This window comes from Barbus barbus (assembly GCF_936440315.1).
Source record: "Barbus barbus genome assembly, chromosome: 7".
Taxonomy (NCBI): Eukaryota; Metazoa; Chordata; class Actinopteri; order Cypriniformes; family Cyprinidae; genus Barbus; species Barbus barbus.
The window spans coordinates 30273380-30295230 of record NC_136735.1 but is presented as its reverse complement, the minus strand read 5'-3'; the positions used below and the strand labels follow the sequence as shown (position 1 = coordinate 30295230).

The following is a 21851-nucleotide window of genomic DNA, read 5'->3' as shown; positions in this document are numbered from 1 at the left end:
AGCTTTTGGTCGGATGTCTAGAACAGCTTGCTTTGGATTACTGATATTCTGAAAGGAGCTGGTGTAAAGAGAAATACACTGTAAAATGGTTTTCGAAAAAAAAAACTTGCAGTTTTCTGTAATTATTTGTGAAATTTACAAGTCATTTCTGAGTAAAAGAAAACTGTCTGAGTTGCTTCTACAACAATTTTTTTTCAGTGTATGATGGCAGATCGTTCCGCAAAATGTCAACATAAAATCAATATTTTATTTTTTAATAAACATTCCTGGTCTTATTATGTGTGGTTCATAAGTACATGTTATTCAAGATACCTATTATTTTGTGCTTGTGATTTTAGACAGATCATTTTCATAATGAAATTGGCCAAAAAAAAGGCGATGTCATAGAAGAACCATTTTTGGTTCCACAAAGAACCATTCAGTCAAAGGTTCTTTAAAGAACCATCTCTTTTTTTACCTTTGTATAATATGAAGAACCTTCTTTCGCCACAAAGAACCTTTTGTGAAACAGAAAGGTTCTTCGGATGTTAAAGATTCTTTATGGAACCATTTAGACAAAAAGGTTCTTCTATGGCATCGTGAAGTGCCTTTATTTTTAAGAGTGTACCGGGACAGATTAGTTATTAATGAAGACTTGTTTTATGTGGTTTCTTGCACACTACTATTTTATGACAGTAAACACACTTTTACCAAAAGCATGATTTGTAAACTAATACATTTTGATGTTTGTATCACATAACCAGCTCCATGTGTATGGCTTTTTTTGATGTGGTAAACTTGCTCAGTAGCTCACCTGGTAAAGCATTGCATTTTTGATGTGGAGCAATCAAGTATTAGTCCAATGAGCCACGAGGCTCGATAAAACAGCTCAAAGATGCAAAGATTTGTAGAAGCAAGCTAAAATGGCATGGTTGCTTCAGGAAATGCGGTTTTCTCTCACATTTATTTAATTAACACTATATATTAGGTTTAGTGTATGCGCTGTTATGAGAAAAAAATTAGCCATGATGACAAGGTCAAAAATGTCACATGGAAATGATTATTGCTCACTTTTGAGTATTTTTGGCCAGTAATTAATTACAGTAATTTGTATCCCAAGTAATTAATAAACACCAGATGGTCAGCTTGTCTAGACTGTTTGATCAAGTGAGAAATGCTTTAAAAGTCAACTAGAAGAGATTTGTGTGTTTCTACATGTTTGCTCTCACCAAAACAAACACACATTGGCTGCACAAAAAAAAAAAAAACCCATACTGATTTAAACAGCATCTTAAAAATGAGGGCAACTTCAAACAGACAAGATGAGAGAGAAAGGAGGTGGATGGGTGAATATACAAAAATGCTGACCATATGCTCACAGGGAAAGAGGGGCAAACAGATAATGTGTGTGTTACACTATACACGAGTTCCCTGCTAAGCGCACGCGGACGTGAAAACAAGCACACATGTGCTAACAAACACCCGTATGCACGCACACAGCGCACACCTGTTTCTGTTAACGCAGGCAATCACCCGTATGACAGGTTTCGGCCATCTTGTTAAATAATGCATGGAATTTTTCTTTCAACTTGTCAACGCAGGGGGAAAAAAAGTATCTCTCACTGCTTCACTCCGCTCTTCTGATGTCATCCTTGATGCTGATTTTCCTTGACTGCATTCCATCTTTCTGAAGGCCGTTTTTTTCTTCTCTCCTAAATTCTGCTCGTCCACAGCTGTTCTCTCTAGGAATGCTGTGCTCTCTTCCTCCTAAACTCTTGTGAGAATGGCCTTTGAAGTCCACATTATCTGTGTTAGTTTTAGCCACAGTAAGTATATGGCTGCTGTGTTTGAAGACTCAAGATTTTATGCCTAAAAAAAAACTGTCTAGCAAATACTGTCAATTGCAAACACTAACAGAAGTGAAATGTTCCATTTTGTTGTTTGAACTTTCTATTTATCAGGGAATCCTGAAAAGAAATATGTACAAAACAAAATATAAAGCAGCAGCACACATTGGCAATAACAAGAAATATTTTTCAGCAGCAAATCAGCATATTAGAATGATTTCTGAAGGATCCTGTGACAAAATATATTAATATACATTAAAATAGAAAACATTATTTTAAATTGTAATACTATTTAATAATATTACTGTTTTAATGGTGTATAATTAAATATTTTATTTTTATTAGTTTTATATAAATATATATATATATATATATATATATATATAATTTTATTATTTTGTATTTATTTTATATTTTATTTTTATATGTTGCACTTGCTATCATAAAAACATATATAATAAATAAAAATATGAATATAAATATAGAGACAAAATATTTTTAAATATAAAATTAAATAATAAATAAGTTCAATCAGAAAAGCCACGTAAGGCATATCAGTTGCACACTTTTGTAATACTTTGCATCATCCACAAATTTTGTTTCTACTCATGCATGTACACACACAAATACTGTACAAATATAACGTTATCCATTTACACGTTTTCTAATTTTGCTTGGCTTGTATGCACACACACAAACACATGCACCCCTGCAGCAAATGTCTTGTTTCATCTCTAGGGCTGGTGTACGATTAACTATTCTTCTGTCTGTTGTTGGTCCTCTCTAAATGCACAGTCAGGCAGCAGTCATTAATGTCACCATTAGTCTCTGTAAACCAAGCACAACCCTGCAACATGGGCCCCCTAAGCGAGCTCCGTGATGGGGCTCATCTCACCCAAAAAGCCCAGGTTACTATTGCAAGGACATCTGTCTGGCACATCTACAGATTGCACTTTAAACAAGCTGCCTTAAAGGAACACAAACACACATTAACAAACAAATCATGTAAGCACAAGCCCTGTACCTGTATTAGTGTTGAGCTCATCTGAATCAAATTCTGAGCCGTTGTGGGTCTTGTGTAGATTCATCATCATCTTCATCTTCTGTATCTTCAAAGCTTCAGCCATGGCAGCTGTTGTTAGACCTGCAATACATTCAAGAACAATCACAAACACAAACAACTGTGTGCACGCACAAAACACCATTGGTTTCTCCCATTGGTTTCAACTCATGTGTCTCCTCAACAGTTTTATTAGCGATATCAACAATTTCAAATCTCAATCCCAATTTGAGCCCAAATTTGCCATGATTTTCTCTAATCAAATGCTAAAAAAAAATCCAAGATTAATTTTCCATCCAAATCTATTATGTAGACATAAACTATCGGTGAAAAGTTTGGGATAATAATGCTTTTGAAGGAAGTGGCTTATGTTCACCAAGACTGCATTTATTTGATCAAAAAATTTGATCATTTATTTGAGAAGAGTTTTTGTTGCTTAACATTTTTGTGGAAACTGTGATACACGACTGCTCAAAAGTTAAAGATAAATAACTTAAAAAAGAGGGTGTGTTAAGCTGATCAAAAGTGACAGTAAAACAATTATAAATGTTACAATTATTTCTATTTCAAGCATTTCAAGGGCTTTTGAACTTTCTATTCATCGTATACCATGCTTATACGACATTAAAAACAGAACTATTACTAATATTTAAGCACTAATAATAATTAATAATAAATGAGTACCAGAATATTAATCAGAATATTAGAATGATTTCTGAAAGATCATGTGACACTGATAACTTAAGCAATCACTGCTAAACAATCAGCTTTACCATAACAGGAATAAATTACATTTTAATATATATTCAAATAGAAAGCAGTTCTTGTATTTTTATACATATATATGAAGAGTTAATTTGCAAAAATAGATGACTCCGTTTTTAACTATTTTTAAAAATCATGTTTTTCATTGTGCATTCCAATTAATCTCAATTAAACTGCAGTTGGGTTATTTTGATTAGGTTAAAAAAGAACTAAAAAATACATCACTAATATTCTAATACATCACAATATTCCCGTTTTTACTGTATTTTTGAATAAATAAACGCAGCATTGGAGAGCATAAGACATTTTTTTCAAAAACATTTTTAAAAAAGCTTAATTAAACCAAACATTTGACTAAGGGTTTTACTGTAAGACAACAATGAAAAAAAGCCTTTACTTTTTGGTTTTGAATACCTTAATACACTGGTTTCAGGCTGCTAAGAGATGTGCTATTTATTAAGCGCATTAGCCTAAAAGTTACAGCAATAAATTCCTTAGTTGACAGTAAATGGATGTTGTCATCAGCAGCAGGGTTTAGTCAGAGCAACTGGAGGGTCACAGTGAGATAAGGGACCTGAATTAGCTCTCTGTTAGCAGGACTGCATTATTTATATAAGCATATCATGGAAGCAGTACAAAAAATAGCCATCTGCCAATCAATCACTTTAAACTCCTCCCACCAGCAGCACAATTAGCCAGGCAAAGAGCTCTGGCCTTGGATTCCCCTGGATACCATCAAAAAAAAAAAAAAAAAAAAAAGCATTGATTAGCAACAGACAGTCAATTCTCTGGACTAGTGATTGATGTTAAAATTGCTGTCCATTGTCCAATGTCCATTGTATGTATGTGTATGCGTGTGTGTGGGCATGTGTGCATGTTTATGTGGTTTATGAGGACACAAATTTGTATAATGACATAGGTATGACAGAGGTATTACAATATGAAGGTGGTTTATGAGGACACTGCCTATGTCCCTGTAATTCAAAAGGCTTAAAAAACATACTAAATGGTGTTTTTTTGAAAATCTAAAAATGCACAAAGTCTCCTGTGAGGGCTAAGTTTAGGTGTAGGGTTGGTGTAGGGCAATAGCACACACAGTTTGTTCAGTATAAAAACCATTACGCCTATGGAGAGTCCCCATAAACCACAAAAACCAACGTGTGTTTGTGCGTGTGTGTGCGCGTGTGTGTGTGTGTGTGTGTGTGTGTGTGTGTGTGTGTGTGTGTGTGCGTGTGTGTGTATGGTTTTGCATACAAGTTTGGGTGAGCGTGTGTATTGTATTTGACAAGGTCACGATTTTCCCTCACATTGTGACAAAGGAGAAGAAAAGTGCAGGTGAGGCTGACTGCTGATAAAGAGAAAAACAATGGACCATTAACACTCACACACACAAAGACACAAGTAAAGAGCAGAATATTCCCCTCAGGAGAGCATTGGCTGCTTGGCTAATCATGACTTTAACATCTCTGTGTAAATGCTGACTGTCTAAATCTAGTATACAGCTGTTGCATTAGCTTCGCTGTGGACTCATGGGAAAAAACAATCTTCAGAGACTTGATGAGTTACGTAAGCTGTATGAGAAGGAAAGCGATCGTTCATGTGAAGTGAGATTGTCCTGGGGGGGGGGGGGACTCTATTCCTTAAACTCTTACGGTATTGCAGAAACAAAGTCACAGCCACACACAACCTGTGTGTTAAGATTATATGAACATTCATACACAAGACATGCTTTTTAAAAAATGAGCTTTGAAACTGAGCTGTTTGATGCAGCTTGCCAATATAGGAGTAGTTCCTCCAAAAAACATGTATTGTCTGTAACTCAGTTATGGTACAACTTGGAGAACTATAACTTAAATTTATATTTTTCTTATAGAAAGTTGTCAAATGGTTTTAGTACTTTATGGTACTTTTTTGTCATTTTTTGAGCTTGGCAATAATGCAAATCTCAAGGTCAATTTTGTTATAGAAAAGAACAGCTTGGACATTCTGCTAAATATCTCCATATGCATTCCATTTTTAAGTTTGGTATGAAGAATTATCATTTGTGGGTGAAATATTGCAGGTACAGAGGAAATGCTCAGCTATATACACAAACATATACTGTATTAAAAACTTTTGGGTCAGTAAGTTTTTTTTTTCTGTAAAGAAATTACTACTTTATTCAGCAATGATGCATTAAATTGGTTAAAGTGACAATAAAGACATCTAAACATTTTTTATGTCAAATAAATTCTGTTCAAGTGTTCTGATAATAAGACATGTTTTTTGGGCAGCAAATCAGCATATTCAGCCTGGTCTCACGGCAATTCGTACATATTTTACGAGGTGGCTAATTCGTACGAATTTGTATGAATTACCTACACCTAACCCAGTCCCTAAACCTACTCGTCACTGGGGTTTAGACAAATCATACTAAATCGTACGAGTGAGGTCGTACAAATTAGCCATCTCGTAAAATATGTACGAATTGGTCGTGAGATAACGCTGACATATTAGAATGATTTCTGAAGAATCATGTGACACTGAAGACTAGAATAATGATGCTGAACATACCATCACAGGAATAAATTACATTATTTGAAACATTCAAATAGGAAACAGTTAGTTTAAATTGTAATACTATTTTATAATATTGCAATTTTTGTTTTTATTTTTATCTCAATAGGTGCATGCATGATGAGCATAAGAGACTTTTCAAAAACATGTAAAATAATAATAATAATAAATGTAGCACTTTATTATAGGGACCAATTCTCACTATGGACTAGTTACTTATTAGCATGTTTATTAACAAAATATTGGCTTTTAGTAAAGCACATACTCTGCATGGCCATATTCTACATCCCTAATCCTACCCAATACCTGAACTTACCTTACTAACTATTAATGAGCAACAAATTAGGAGTTTATTGAAGCAAAAGTTGTAGTTAATGGTTTGTTAATGGCCTTAAATTAAAGCGTGACCAATAAATCTTACCAAACACAAACTACTGAATGGTAGCGTGTATATAAAAGTATTTTTCTTTAAGGTAGCTTTGAGCTTATTACACTTGTCTTTTTTTCTCTCAGGCAAACAATCTGAAAAGCGTTTAAAGTGTTTAGCGTTTAGAGTTCCCGTCTAAGAGAAACAGATGTATTTCTGATGTTCTTTCTTTAAGCAAACAAAATGCAAAGCAAAATACTGTCATGTCTCCATTGTGTTTTCTGGCCTGTTGTATGTTGCTGTTAGAATATAATCACTGATTCACTCACCACGTTTTATTTTTTTACCCGACTGTCATAGCCCCAAACAATGACTGAGCACTTGGCAAATCAAAGCAAACTGCCCTACTCTCATTCCTAACAAGTCCTGACATCTGGCACTTGATGATGCCAAGACTCTAAGTGACATCTCCACGGTAACTGCTCAAACACGGCAGAATATCACTGCACAGTCTAGCGCATCCTCCATGGTGACCCCACAACTTTGTGTGTGTGAGAGAGAGAAGAACCACAGTTTTGCAGTGCCATTAATGTACAAATACACATGTACTGATAAGCATACAGTATATAGCTAATTATTTTTTGCAAAGGTCTTAAAGTAAAGTCTTAAAAATGAGGGTGGTGATGGCGCAGTGGATAAGACACATGCCTTTGGTGTGAGAGACCCGGGTTTGAATCCACTGTGAGACACCAATGTGTCCCTGAGCAAGACATTTAACCCCTAGTTGCTCCAGAGGCGTGCGACATATATAGCAATTGTAAGTCGCTTTGGATAAAAGCGTCAGCTAAATGAATAAATGTAAATGTAAATGTAAAAATGTTGATCTCTCTGACATCATATTTATGGGAGTGACCATTTTTTGACCACAGTGAAACGGGTCATTATTATATTGTTTACAATTACACTTGCCTCATCAAGCTAAATAAAGAAAGGGGGGTAAATTCTGTGTAAATAATGTAATGTGTTATTACTGTTAAATAAAACTAAAACTAGCACTATTAAAATATTTTTTGTTAATTGAAATGAAGCTGAAACATATAACGTAAATATAATTATTAGATGAGAACCTTGATAAGAAATTAGATGAAGGTTCGAAATGTTGCCTTGGCATATAGGTTAGATAAAATAGGTTGAAACTGAAGTGTTTAAAAATAACTAAAAGTAAAAATGAAATAAATAAATATAAAATATAAAAAAACAAAACAAATTAATCAATAAAATACAATAAAAAATAATTTAAAGCCAAGTAGAAAGAAAAAATTATAAAATTGCAAAAGCACAAAATCACTCAAACTAAAAATAAAAACTATAACATAAACAGCATAATATATATATATATATGGGAATGTCCAGCGCTCTCTCCACCCTCAATACCACGACTGAGGTGCCCTTGAGCAAGGCACCGAACCCCCAACTGCTCCCCGGGCGCTGCAGCATGGCTGCCCACTGCTCCGGGTGTGTGTTCACGGTGTGTGTGTGTGTGTGTGTGTGTGTGCATTTGTTCACTACTCACTGCTGTGTGTGTGCACTTGGATGGGTTAAACGCAGAGCACCAATTTCGAGTATGGGTCACCATACTTGACAATACGTCACGACTTTACTTTTTTACTTTACTTATATATATATATATATATATATATATATATATATATATATACACACACACACTGTATGTGTGTGTGTGTATATATATATAAATAAGACTAGCTGTACTTGTTGTGATGGTTGAAACTATACGTCTTAAGGCTAGTAATCATAAATAATTACTGGTATAACCGCATATAGGATAGAAAAAATAGGTCATAAAAACCCATGTCTATGATGGTTAATGCTCAGGTATTTTGGATCTGAGGTGGTAAAAATTGTGATTTCATGAAAGTTAAGTATTTACTTTTTCACATGATAAAAAAGTAAAAAATACAGTATTAAAAAAAAGTTAATTATATTTTCCAGACATTATCTGGCAAAAAAGTCGCTGTTTCCTGAGAATTAGCCATAATTGTCTAAAAGTGGGAAGTCCCCTTCCAGGTATAATCATTGCTACACTCCTGATTCTGGCAGAAATAAGACATTTCTTGGGTCAGATTTCAGCACATTTTCAGCATCCACCCTTCCCAATGTGATACAGTAGAGATGAGAAGCAAGGACGGGGGATGTGAGGCTTCTGGCCAGTGAGAGGAAGAGGGAAATAGAGAGGGATGAACAGATGGATGAGTGATCCCGCTGGGGTGTGTCATTCATCACTGTCACCCGTAAAAGAAGGTGCATGAAAGATGACCGAACTGAGCAGCAGAAAGGGAGAGAGAATGAAAGACGAGCAGAAGGACAGCAGAGGAGGGAGTGATTTAAGCATATACTTTTCATATGTGTTGAAGGGGGCTGCGAGTGAGTAAATTGAGGCTCATCTAAATTTACAGCATACTGAACGTGGTGAAAAACTAGATGGATGTGTGTACGCTTGCGTTTACCTGTGGGTGACAGCAGGGCTGGAGACAGAAGGCTGTTTGCTCTGTGGTGGAGGATTCTGGGGCTTTCTTGCACACTGGCCCCATAGGAACGCTTCGGTGGGCGACCTGGACGAGAGCTGTGAAGGGTGTAAACACACATTAGTATTGTGCCCATCGTTAAGGCCAACAGAGACATTGAAAATTAATATACATTTAAAGCAAATAAAACTACTTTTTCACTATTTTTTTTACTTTTAATAACACTTTACAAATAATATTAATAATAATAATACAAAAAATAGTTTAAAAAAGAAATAAAAAATAACACTTTTAATTTAAATTACAACAAGTTTGACAGGAAACATTTAAAACAAAAATTTTCCATAATGCCAAAATTACAACATGATCCCTTCCAGTGGCACAAGTCATAACGGTTCTGCATTAAATTTAGAAATCTTCCAAGTATTTCAACTGCCCCCCCCCCCCCCCAAATAAAAGCATGAAAAAAATATATAGATATTAATAATATTAAAAATATTATATATATATATATATATATATATATATATATATATATATATATATATATATATATATATATATATATATATATATATAATATATAAGTCTATTATGACTTTTATAAGTCTATTATGCTCACTAAGGATCAAAAATGCAGTAAAAACAACAATATGGTTTAATATTATAACAATTTGACATAACTGTTTTCTGTTTTAAAATATAATTTATTCATGTGATGGTAAAACTGAATTTTCAGCAGCCATTTCTTCAGTCTTCAGTGTCACATGATCCTTCAGAAATCAGAAAAATATGTTGATTTGGTGCTCAGGAAACATTTAATTCATTAATAGTGTTGAAAACATTGTTCTGCTTCATATTTTTTTAGCAAACTGTGATTTTTTTTCAGGATTCTTCAAGTATTAAAATATAAGCACTGTGAAATATATATGTCTTTAATGCCTTTTTTGATCAAATGAATGCGTCATTGCTGAATAAAAGTATTTATTTATAAAAACATCTGTTGAACAGTAGTGTATTTACACAATGTAAGCATGAGTTTCTAACCTCTGGAACTGGAAAGGCTTTATAAAGGTCAAAGCAAGAAAAGCTTTCTGAAGATTCAGGTGCAGACTGTTCAGTAAACTTCAAAATGGATACTTTTGTTTTTCCCAATAGCTCTTCAGTTGCTCTGACATTGCACTTTGTCTGTCACCTGTCAATCTGAAACAGCGTCCATAACACAACCAACTACTGATGAAATAAAGACAAACCCTTCTGAATTCAGTTGAAATAGCCAAAAAAGAGTATATAGACTGTCCAGTCAGTAAGGGTGATGGGCGGTAACAGGAGGAGAAAGAGAAAGGACAGTCGGTTGCTTTTTTTGCCTGTCTTGCTTTTGTTTATAACTTCAAAAGTTCATCTCAGGGGTAGAGACACAATCTCTGAGCAGTCAAAGGTTAAAAGACACTGAGGGGCTTTTGCCCTGGAAGAATGTGGAAGAAAAAAAAGAGGGACCTTTAAACAGAGGCCCGTGACTGACAGAGAAACAGACTGAGTTTAACATCCCTCCATTGATTTATGTGGTAATGGTAGATGACGACAAGAATGCGATCTGTCCTCTGATACAGCAACAATCATGAACCCATATGTGAATAACAAATAAATGACATTGACATACAGTGAACTAAAGTTAACCAGTAGCGTTTTTATTTAAAGCGGGGATATTCTACACATTTTTTTATTTTATTTCTTCTCTAATATTGTGACTGATATCCATTTAAATCAAGGTTTATTAAAAAAAAATTGTGAGTTGGTGGTGGATTTGTTTCAATACATACAATCTGAATATGTAGCTAATGGGACAAATTCATATGAATTCGTTACTAATTCAACAAAATGAAAATTTGCACCAGTTTAGTCAAGGTTGCCTAATTCGGAGTGTCTATTTACACTAAGTGCAAATGGCCTGCCTTGTTGTAAAGTCTATTTACACTAACTCCACCCACCGACATGTGGTTGGGCTAGACAACATTACAAAAAATGGCTTTCAAAAAAATCTCCAGTGGTTTACGTGGTAAAATGTGTAGTGCAGACTTTTTGACGTGATAGACCCAAGTGCGAATCTGCCTTTTGCCGAACTCTTTCTTGTCCCTTTTCACATCGGAAAGGCATTTATTTTCAATAATGAAGGAAAAAAAGAGAAAATTTGAAAATGAAGTATCGGGTAGGGTTAGGGTTAGGTGTAGGGAGGACTCAGCATCTTTAATTTACACTCAATACGTTATTATTCCATATTGTTTTATAATACAATACTACAATACTGAGGTGCAGATATATTTGCCACTATTTGCAATAAGTAGTATAAATAGCAGAAAATACTGCTATTTTTACATAGTGTAAATAGAAGCTATGGCTATTTGCACTTAGTGTAAACAGGATCCACTGCTATTTGCACTTAGTGTACCTATCTCTAAAAAAATATGCTTTTTACATTTAGTGTAAATAGCATCTACTGATATTTGCACTTAGAGTAAATAGAATCTATTGCTATTTACACTTAGTGCAAATAGATGCTGCCTTTTTAATTTGCAGAAGCCAAAAACTAAGGAGGAAAAACAGGCTGATAACTAATTAATTGGCTGAGGGTTTTTTTTTAAGTACATAAAAGGAATTTTCCACACAATTTAAAATAGTGCTAAACTTACAAAATTGATAAACAACTTACCGTGAAAATGTTTTACAATTAGGCTATTAATTAAAATAAATGACAGAAAAAGGATACAGGCACACTCAAACTAAACTTTAAAGTAACACTCCAAATAACATAAAACTAATTCTAAAAATAAATGCTTCCAATTACAAATATGACAAATTTTACAGGTGAAATTTCGAAATTTTTACTTAATCTTCTAGCACTTGACTATCCCCGGTGATTAATGCCAAAAAAGAACTACCAGCAATTAATCGATCAAACCAGTATTTTGCTATGCCATATGTTTAATACTTCTATAAATGTGTTCTGTGTATGTTGTGGGTGTTTATGTATTGTTATTATTGTATGTACAGCTAAGTAATCTTGTAATCTTCAGCTTAGGCTAGACAATAAAGTTTAGCTAAACTAAACTAAACTAAATTTCCTTTATGTTTGACTAACCTCTCTATATCAGCATATTCATACTGTCCTTCATCAAGAAAAGCAGTGTTGGGAAGGTCACTTTGGAAATGTAATAGGTTACAGATTACAAGTTACCCTATTCAAAATGTAATAAGTAGTGTAACTATTTCAATTACATTATTAAAGTAACTCATTATATTCAATTACTTTCTGATTACCTTATTACTGATTATTAAATTACTAACATTTAAAGCAGGTAGGGTTAGCCTTAAGTTTTTTGCACACTGAAATTCTAGTCTGAAATTTTTGCTTGTTAAAAAATAAACACGACCAATCACGTTTACACTGCCTCCGAAACAATCAACTGTTCGATTGTCTGCGTTTTTGCATCTGTAGTAAGCATTTTGATAGGAAAGAATGAGGAATATGAAATAAGCGAAAAAACACATTACAGAAATTTCAGACTCAGTGTGCAAGGACCTTTACTCAACACTAAAAGACTGTCAGAATTTCAAAATCCTTCATCACTTGAATTAAGATTATAATAATTTAATTTCAAAGCGCAGCCACCACAAAATCAGACATTAGCACCTCTTTTTACTTCGAGATCGTTCTGATTTTTGATTTTTACATTTCCAGCATTGGAACACAATCAACCAATCAAAAGCATCAGAATAGCTTCCCTTTACTAATTGGGCCTTTAAATGGCCGGAGATATTGTGCACATCAAAAACAGGCAAAGCAACAAATTAACATTATTCAGCATATCCTAACTTTTTGCCGAAAATATTCAGATGTAACCCCATTTGCAATTGTTAACATTTTCATAAATAACTGTAATTTAATTACACTTTTTTTTTTCAGTAACTGTGAAGGATTACAGTTACATTTATGTTGTAATTACATTACATAATGCCGTTATATGTAGCATAGTTACTCCCCAACACTGCTAAAAAGCCACTGTTATAAAATATGCTTAAGATACTGATGTCTCAACCCCCAAACCTTGTGAATGAACTGTTTAAACTGTTTAAACTTCTGAAGAAAATGTAAAAATAAATCTGTACAAAACTGTCATGATTCAAAAGAGCACACGTTCAAATCTGAATTGGGTCCCTCTTTTTTAATTTTTTTATTGGCTTCCAGATCACTTTGAAAAGTAATAGCTCAGGCTCTCCTCAACAAGCCACACAATTTTGCAATTATTCATGTCTGTATGATAAACGGTGCAGGGCGAGTTAGGCACTGAAATGTAATACTCTAGTATTTTAAAAGAGCAAGGAAAATCCTGTTTTCTCTGATACGGCCCCTTTGAAATCTTTGAGTATTAACACAGGCTCAGCAGCAGTTTAGAATTTAAACAGTCAATTTAATAAGGCAATGCAATTTTGAAACAATAAGGATTGTGTATGCTTTTTGCACGCTTAATTAGTGTGATGCCTAAAAGAGCCACAAGTATATGCGGATGAATCCCAACAGAGAGAAAGAAAGAGAAGGGGGGAAAAAAGCATTTCCACAGCAGTTCAGCTGCTCGTATCTCTCTTTTCATCCCGGTGTGTAATGTTTATACATCCACTAACCTGCTGTGTCAGCCTAACAGGAATGTGTGCAGTGTGTGTGGGACGGTGTGTTGATGTACGGGGGTGTGAATGGTTTCCTCTTTCTTAAAAGCACAGACAAAAGGAAGAACGCTGTTTACAAAGCTTACAGTAATACAGCTCTTGGAGACGCTCATTCATTGATCTCTTGATACCACTTCTCTCTCCCTCTCTTTCTCTCGCTCTGTCTTTCTGTGCACATGCACGGAAACACAAAAAAGCTAGTCCAGATCTACTGACAACAGCTCTTTTGTTCTGTATTATCAGAGAGAAAAGAATCCCTCTCTTTTAGTGAACGACAGGATGAGCTGCTAATGGAAGCGATGCAGTCATGCAGAGGTCACTGGCGCACACAAACTCTCTGAAAAATAACTGATTGTATGCACTGGAAACACACCGGCTAAAGAAGCCCGTCATGCCAATATCATGGCGTCAGATAAGACTGCATTTCTGTTACTCAGCAGGTAAAGCAAGATACGACAAATGCCAAGGTCACGGGTTTAATTCACAGGGAACAAAAAGACTTGCCACATTTGCATTTATAATCTTATACGATTATAATTGATAAACTGATTATGTCGAAAATCATGTAAACATTTATAACCGCACCATAGCACTTTTTGAAACTTTTTTGTTAGTGAGGTAAACATTCTGCACATATGAATTTTACAGATGTCACAAAATATCCACGGTAAGACACAACAGTATGTTACAATATAATTTTTTTATCTTTATTTTAAACCTATTTTTATGCGATTTAAGTAAAGATTGACCAAGTACTTAATCTAACCGTGAGTATTGCAAATGTAAAAAAATATATTTTTATAAAAAAAAAAAAAAAAATGATTTTTTGTTTCAAATTTGAAACAAATTTGATTCCCACAAATGATTTACAGAATGGTATTGACATCTGTTCTATTTATTTATTAAGAATATTGTGATTTTCTAATGTGATATTTTGCATTTTATTTGTGATACATAAGATAATGTTTCATTTGTTTGTATATAGTCTTCTTTGTGAAGCCAAATTAGCACAGTAGTGGAGAATAAAGCGTTATCTACTCTAATCTAATTAAACATGTTCGCTCACAGCAGGGATATTATATGAGATCTTGATGATATTTGCTGCATCACCGTGAACACAAAAATAACAATTCATTTTGTTTACTCTAGAGTGTAGGTGAAAATATTATTACATTTTAGCAAAGATAAGCTCTGCATATAACATATATCAGACCACACCCAAGAGTCTGTTACTATGGAAACCTGTTCTCAATCAATACTCTGTCATCGACTATGATTGGTGGCAGATGGAGAACAAGGGAGGATTCCCCCAGAGATCAAAGACATATTACTAAAGCTCAGGCTCACACACACACTAACACACAGTTCAACAACTATTCATTTTGTCAATCTCACACACACACACACACACACACACACACACACATACAGATAGGGTAGCGCTGCTATTTATTGCCGTGATAGATATCAAACAGCTGTCATAGGCGTTGACCACAGGTCTCACTGCAGTTCCTCTTTACATCCATAAATGTTTACTAACTATAACTGTTAAAGTGAATCTCAGAGAAACATGTTACCAAATTGGTTCACATTTCAATCCAAAATTAAAAGGAAAAAATTCTGAATTTTCTTATATTAAATAAATAAAATAAGGATATTTGTCCAATTTTAGGACCATTAAAAGTGTCTTTAGGACCATTAAAAATATGTTAGCCATTTGCTTGTTGATTTCCCTGAAAAGCATAAACATTGTTGGTCTATGAAGGTTTCAAAACATTGTATCTTTTTTGAGTGTTCAGGAAATTACACGTCATCTTAAACATTTAAGCATGCATGTATTGAAGTAAAAAAGGTGTTGTTTTATAACAAATCTTATTATAATATAGCAAAAATTATTATATTATGGTAAATTTTATTTCAATGTAGCAATTTTTATGTATTGTTTTTATTCAATCTGAGGGATTATTTACAATTGTCTTGTAAATAATGTTGCAAAAATGAATTTAAAGATCCTAAGAATATCACTTTCTTGTTATTATAGCAAATATTATTTTATTATAGCAGTTTTTATTATATTTTATTAAATCATAAATATTAAATTAAAGGAAATCACAACAATTAAAATAAAACACTTACTAAAAAGATGAAATATTTGTTTACCTCCATATCATGAGGACCATTGTGACCGTTAACCAATGAGTCAGAGAAACGTGAACATGCACTTAATGTGTTAATTAAATTATTACTTTAAAATGTAAGAGGGTACTTCAAGTACATACATTAGGTGAAAGAGGTAAAACTATGGGAATCCCTGCTTTGCATGTAAAGTACTTAATTTTTGGAATCTGATTACGTAATCCAGATTACATGTAATCCGTTACTACCCAGCACTACTAACAACATATACAAAACAATATCTCCCTGAACTACAGTAGATACTATATTGCAAATATATATAAAGTTATATTTAAATTTTGTTGCTTTGCTTTGTTGCATGATACACCTGAACTGACATGCTTTGATAAGACAAAGCATCTGTTTCTTTGTTTTTTCTACTATGAAGTCATAGTGCTCAGGTCTGGAGGGAATCCCTCCCTTTATTGATTGGTCAAGGCTGTCGTCTTTACTTTCTTTCTTTCCATTTGAGCTTGGTATTGAATTTGTGTAGCCATTTGCCTCTTTTCTTTGCTACTATCAAGTATGATAATAAGGATAGACATGCAGCACATACATAAACAAATGCTCTCCCTCTCACACACACACAAACACACACACAAGCTTAATCGCACCTTCACACACCCATTTATACACACATACACAATGACATCTATTGACTTTCTTCTGAGAAATACAATAGCCCCATCTTTCTCTGGCTGGTTTTGTGTAGACCACAGATGAGCTAATTACAGTCTCTCATTTTCAATTGAGTGAGAAGAGCAGGAGAGGAAGAGATGGCAGAGAACACATGCAAAAGGAAAGAAAAAATGGCCATAACAAAAAACAACAAAGAGGAAAGTGAGGGAGATAATAAATTAGAAGATCACAGTGAGACAATTTGAGACTTATTCAGTTTTCCAAACCAATATCATTTACAGCCCCTGACTCTTTATATTTGTACAGAATATTATGGAAAGAACACAATGCTCAGGCTATGAAGTCTGACTGTTACTTACTAATACAAGCATACACAACTCACAAGAATGGTGGTGGCGATGGGCAAGAATAACTCAGAATATAAAAAAAATATAAAAAAATAAACGCATATATATATATATATATATATATATATATATATATATATATATATATATATATATATGATTATTATTATTAATATTATAGATACCAAAACGGTATCTATAACAGGTGTATACATTTCTTTCCAAAACACATATAATTGTACATTTAAATGACAGTAAGTGCATTTTGAAGGCTGCGTATGAAAGCAGAGGAGGAAATGAACATAGCGAGAGAGAGAGAGAGAGAGAGAAAGAGGCACAGTTTATCTGCTGCTCTGTTGCTTCACCACACAAAGACTTCATTCATTCTCTTTCTAAAAAGAATCACAGAGGCAAACAGAAAACATAAATGCTGATTTCTATTCATAGAGTGGAAGAGGAAAGGGGGCACAACAACTGGTCGCTGGGGGCACAATTTTTTATTAATGCTTGAGTAAATATAGAAATGTCTTTAAAAGACAAAATGGCCAAGTGAATATAGTTTATGAGTGTTATTTGCTTTCATAACACTTATGATCTGTTATAAAATAGTCAACTGTGTAAACATATGTTGGAACTTTAGATTTCATTCCATTGCAAAAAATATCAATAAAATAGTGTAATTGTGTCAATTGTGATTCAAGTCTCTGGTGCAGATGGGTGGTTGCTAGGGTGTTCTGTGTGTTGCTAGGTGGTCAGGTGGGCCAAGGCTCCCTGACTCACTGTAAGCCTTCAGGGTTTTGCAGCTTGTTTTATCATTTTACCAGGTGAAAACTTACACATCCGATCACTTAAAGAACTTCCAATTTAAGCTATAGTTATTCATGCTACAGACATGGATAAAAGCGAGTTCAATAAAATGTGTTACACACCAAAGTCCAATACTCACAGTTTTTGCAGTTTGTTTAAACCACAAAAGTATGAGAAATAGTAAAAGTAATGGTTAAGGAACGTTAGCAAGCGTCACTAATGACCACAATTCTGCATTGACTGCTAGCTGGTTTCTGCCTCTACCTCATGAATACTTCTCTCTCTTCCTCTCTTCCTGTCTTTCTTTTCCTCTTTGCCTCCTGCATATTAAAACATTTACTTATTCAATTCTCTCTACTTTCCTCCCTCTCTGTCCTTTTTAGATAGAGGACATATTTGCAAGCCAATAAACAATCCTCTGTGTGTGCATGTGTGTTTGGAAAGTGTCAAGTCAGCACAGTCAGAGATGACACCTTGTGATCGGTCAGAGAGACGCGAGCAGCATTCTCAAAGGTGCTACAGGGCAAGAATGGAAAAACTGGGAGAATGAGTTACAACACAACAGACAGGACTGAAATAAAGCAAGAGGCCATGAGAAACATGCATTACAGCGATTTTAACATGATTAAAGGGTTTTTTTACACAAGAAGAAGAAATAAATAATAAACTTATGCCAGGGGTACATGCATGAAGTGAGGATCGCTGTTCTTCTCACACTACATGACTTTCACAACGTTACACAACTTTTCAACAGAAAGAATCACAGATAACTCTGTCTGGTCTACAAACTATATTTCACAACCAAACACATGTGAGAAGTGATACAGGAAAAAATTAAGGTCACGTGTGAGACAGGAGTTCTCGCGCAAGACTGGATATCTTCCTGTTAAAAATTGCAGTCCACAAGAAGCTTGTGATGCAAGCTGTCTTTATGCTGATTAGCAGTAAAAAAGAAAAAGGAAAAAAGAAGAATATGAAGGAGAGGATGGTTGCTTGCAGAAGCCATGCTTGCTGATGTTCTGTTGCAAGACTTTCACCTAATAGCTGGTTGGTTTCGTTTGTGGTTTATAACTCTTGGCAGCGGCTATTTGCACTAAGTGTAAATAGCAATAGACGCTATTTACACTAAGTAAAAATAGCATATTTTATTCGGAGTGTCTATTTACACTAAGTGTAAATAACATTGGATTCTATTTACACTAAGTATAGCATTATATTCTGCTATTTCATGAGTTCACCTGCCCATACAGTCCTGATGATTAATGGTAAACAAACTTGGCTTGCTTTCCTTAATGGAGGCTCGAACCCGAGGCTCGGCTTGAGCACCGAGTTCAAACCCCCCCCATTTCGGTACTACCTAGAACTGGAACTTCATTTATACTATTGACTATAATGTTACAATCTATGACACTGTTATAATCTAATCTTTATCTTTATCTAAAAAGGGTAAATAAAGTGTCACCTAATGTGGTGTTTGTGGAACAACTATCCCCTCAAGTAATTTAATACATTGTGGCTTGATCAATTAGATTTCAGATAAAAACAAAACATCTATTTTACGAGTGTGGAAAAAAAATCAGGTAAAAGAATGCAGAAAAATGAGGAAGACTTTTCAAGCTCTTTTCCCTACAATGACAATAAATGAGGAATGAACATTCATAAAGCACAACTCTTATGCTTATATTGTAAGTCCTCTGAAGATTTGTGTGAGAAACATGCCAAAATGTAAACAGTTATTCACTGAAATTATTCAAAAATTTTGGCCAGTTATTTTATTTTATTAACCTTTATTTAACCAAAAAAGACTATGAGATTAAAAAAATCTCTTTCACATGAGTGTCCTGGCCAAAATGGGGAACAATACAATCAGTTTCATCACAAATTTACACACAAACAAACTAAGAACACTTAAAACAATTACATGTGTGTGTACATATAAAAAAAATATAGCGCATATGTCACATAGACTACCATTATGATAACTTTATAATGCTTTTGTATCAAGCTTTCACTGTAATTGCATCAAAAACAAGTGAGGAAAAATTTTGTTCATATAGATTAGACATGGAAAGATAGTAAGTAAATGATCAGATTTTATTAATTTTTGGGTGAACTGCTCCTTTAAAAGGAAGGCAAAAGAAGAAAAATAACAGGCTTTGAAAGATATACTGTCAAGCTCCACTTTGTCATTTTTGCTTTCTTCAAGCCTCTAATGGAGAGGTGAGTAGGAAGAGAGGGCTTATCATGTGTCTAACATCATCCATAACATCCACACCTCAACAGGAAAAAGCGTGGGGAGGGAGCGTGCGTTTGTCTGCTCGGCTGTCTTAAGGGGAAACTGACTGTTTTACAGCAGCTTATCTCCTTCACTCAGATAAGAGAGCCGAACAGAAGTCTGGTTAAATTTTTTCGGAGAAACATTATCACAACACATCTATCCATCCGCATGTTACCCGTCTACATGACCACAATGCTAACACCGAGGCATGACACACTCAACAGAAGTTATAAACAGGTCATGATGCTAAGGCTAAAACAAGTGAGGTGGGGGATCCGTTTGTATGAAAACAAGCTGACTCTTGTTGCGTCTAGACGAGATCATTCATTTATGCGTCTGTGAACCGCACAAGAGTCAGGTCATGAAAAAAAGATGCCAGATTCCTCCTGTTTCATTCAGTATCTCGAGCACTCAATGTGCTAACCAGTCACTTAGCGCCTCACAATAAGCTAATCGCTTGGTGTAACATACAGAACTTCTCTTTGTGATCCCACTGCTAAATAAAGCTCTTCTCTCACCACAAACAGTAAAAACGCTTTTATTATCAGTTTGGTTTCACGTACGTCCATAAAATATTACACACAATCTTTGAAACCAACTGTAACTGAAAACAAAAGAAAGAGGAAGGTTTATATACCAATCAATATAATACCAGTCAAAATTTGGGGCTTGGTAAGATTCTGTTTTTGTCAAAAGTATCTTATGTTCATCAAGGCTGCATTTATTTGATAAAAAAATATATATATAATACAGTAATATGATGAAATATTACTTCAATTTAAAATAGCTTTTTTATTTGAATATATTTTAAAATGACATTTATTCCTGTGATGAAAATCTGAATTTTCAGCATCATTACTCCAGTCTTCAGTGTCACATGATCCTTCAGAAATCATTCTAATATGCTAATTTGGTGCTAAAAAAAATCTTTTTATATTATTATCAAAGCTGAAAACTTGTGTGGCTTATTATTGAAACCGAGATACATGTTTTTAAGATTCTTTGATGAATAGAATGAACAAAATTTATTTGATATAGATTTTTCCTAATATTTTTAAATTCTTTGCTGTAACTTTTGATCAATTTAACGAATCCTTGATGCATAAAAGTGTTCATTTCTTTTAAAAAACAAAAACCGCACTGGCCCCAAACTTTCGGACTGTAGTGTACTACATGCAATTAAAATATTTGTTCATGATTAAGACTAAATACACAAAGGAGTTTTCTTTCATTTCTAATCAGGAACCAAATCTTCTACTGATTACAATCTGAGCATAAATGGGCTTTTTCATCTACATGTTCCTGATATTCACCTGGTCTGTACAATAACTTTCTAAAGAGGAAGTTTGTAATATTTACAGCCTGATTCTCCACAAAGAGGCACAAAGCAGTGACGCAGAAGTCGCACCGTCCAACATCCGCCTCTGATGTGGACAAATGTAATTAAGTGTTATCAAAATGTCCACTTCACGCTACACATTAACCTCGCTGAGTGCAACTGCACCCCTAGTGCAGCTCATTAGTACTGAATGTACTGAATGACCTCAGCTGAGACAACTCAATAAGGAATCAAATGAATGACTGCTGCTCTCATAGTCGTCCACACTCACTGCTTGAAGCAGCACATAATGCCACGTTTGGCCTATTTTACACTGCATGCATTGCAGTGGCCCCAACATTAACAGGTTACTGGATTCACACTCCAGTGCCTACAGAAATAGAGAAATGTACAGAAGATTATTTCAGCCATGGAATAAAAAAATAAA

The 21851-nt window shown here is 34.4% G+C and overlaps 1 protein-coding gene across 3 annotated transcripts in view; it reads right to left on the bottom strand.

Moving 5' to 3' along the window:
- LOC306873032 (dachshund homolog 1-like) overlaps positions 1–21851 on the bottom strand; it is a 37701-nt gene that overhangs the window by 11401 nt on the left and 4449 nt on the right. For all 3 annotated transcript variants that reach the window (XM_079422027.1, XM_079422028.1, XM_079422026.1), the window contains exons 2-3: positions 9103–9218; positions 2851–2970 (exon numbers count right to left, since the gene is read on the bottom strand). In XM_079422027.1, coding sequence (XP_079278153.1) covers positions 2851–2970; positions 9103–9218 — 236 coding nt within the window. The remainder of the gene's footprint in view (positions 1–2850; positions 2971–9102; positions 9219–21851) is intronic.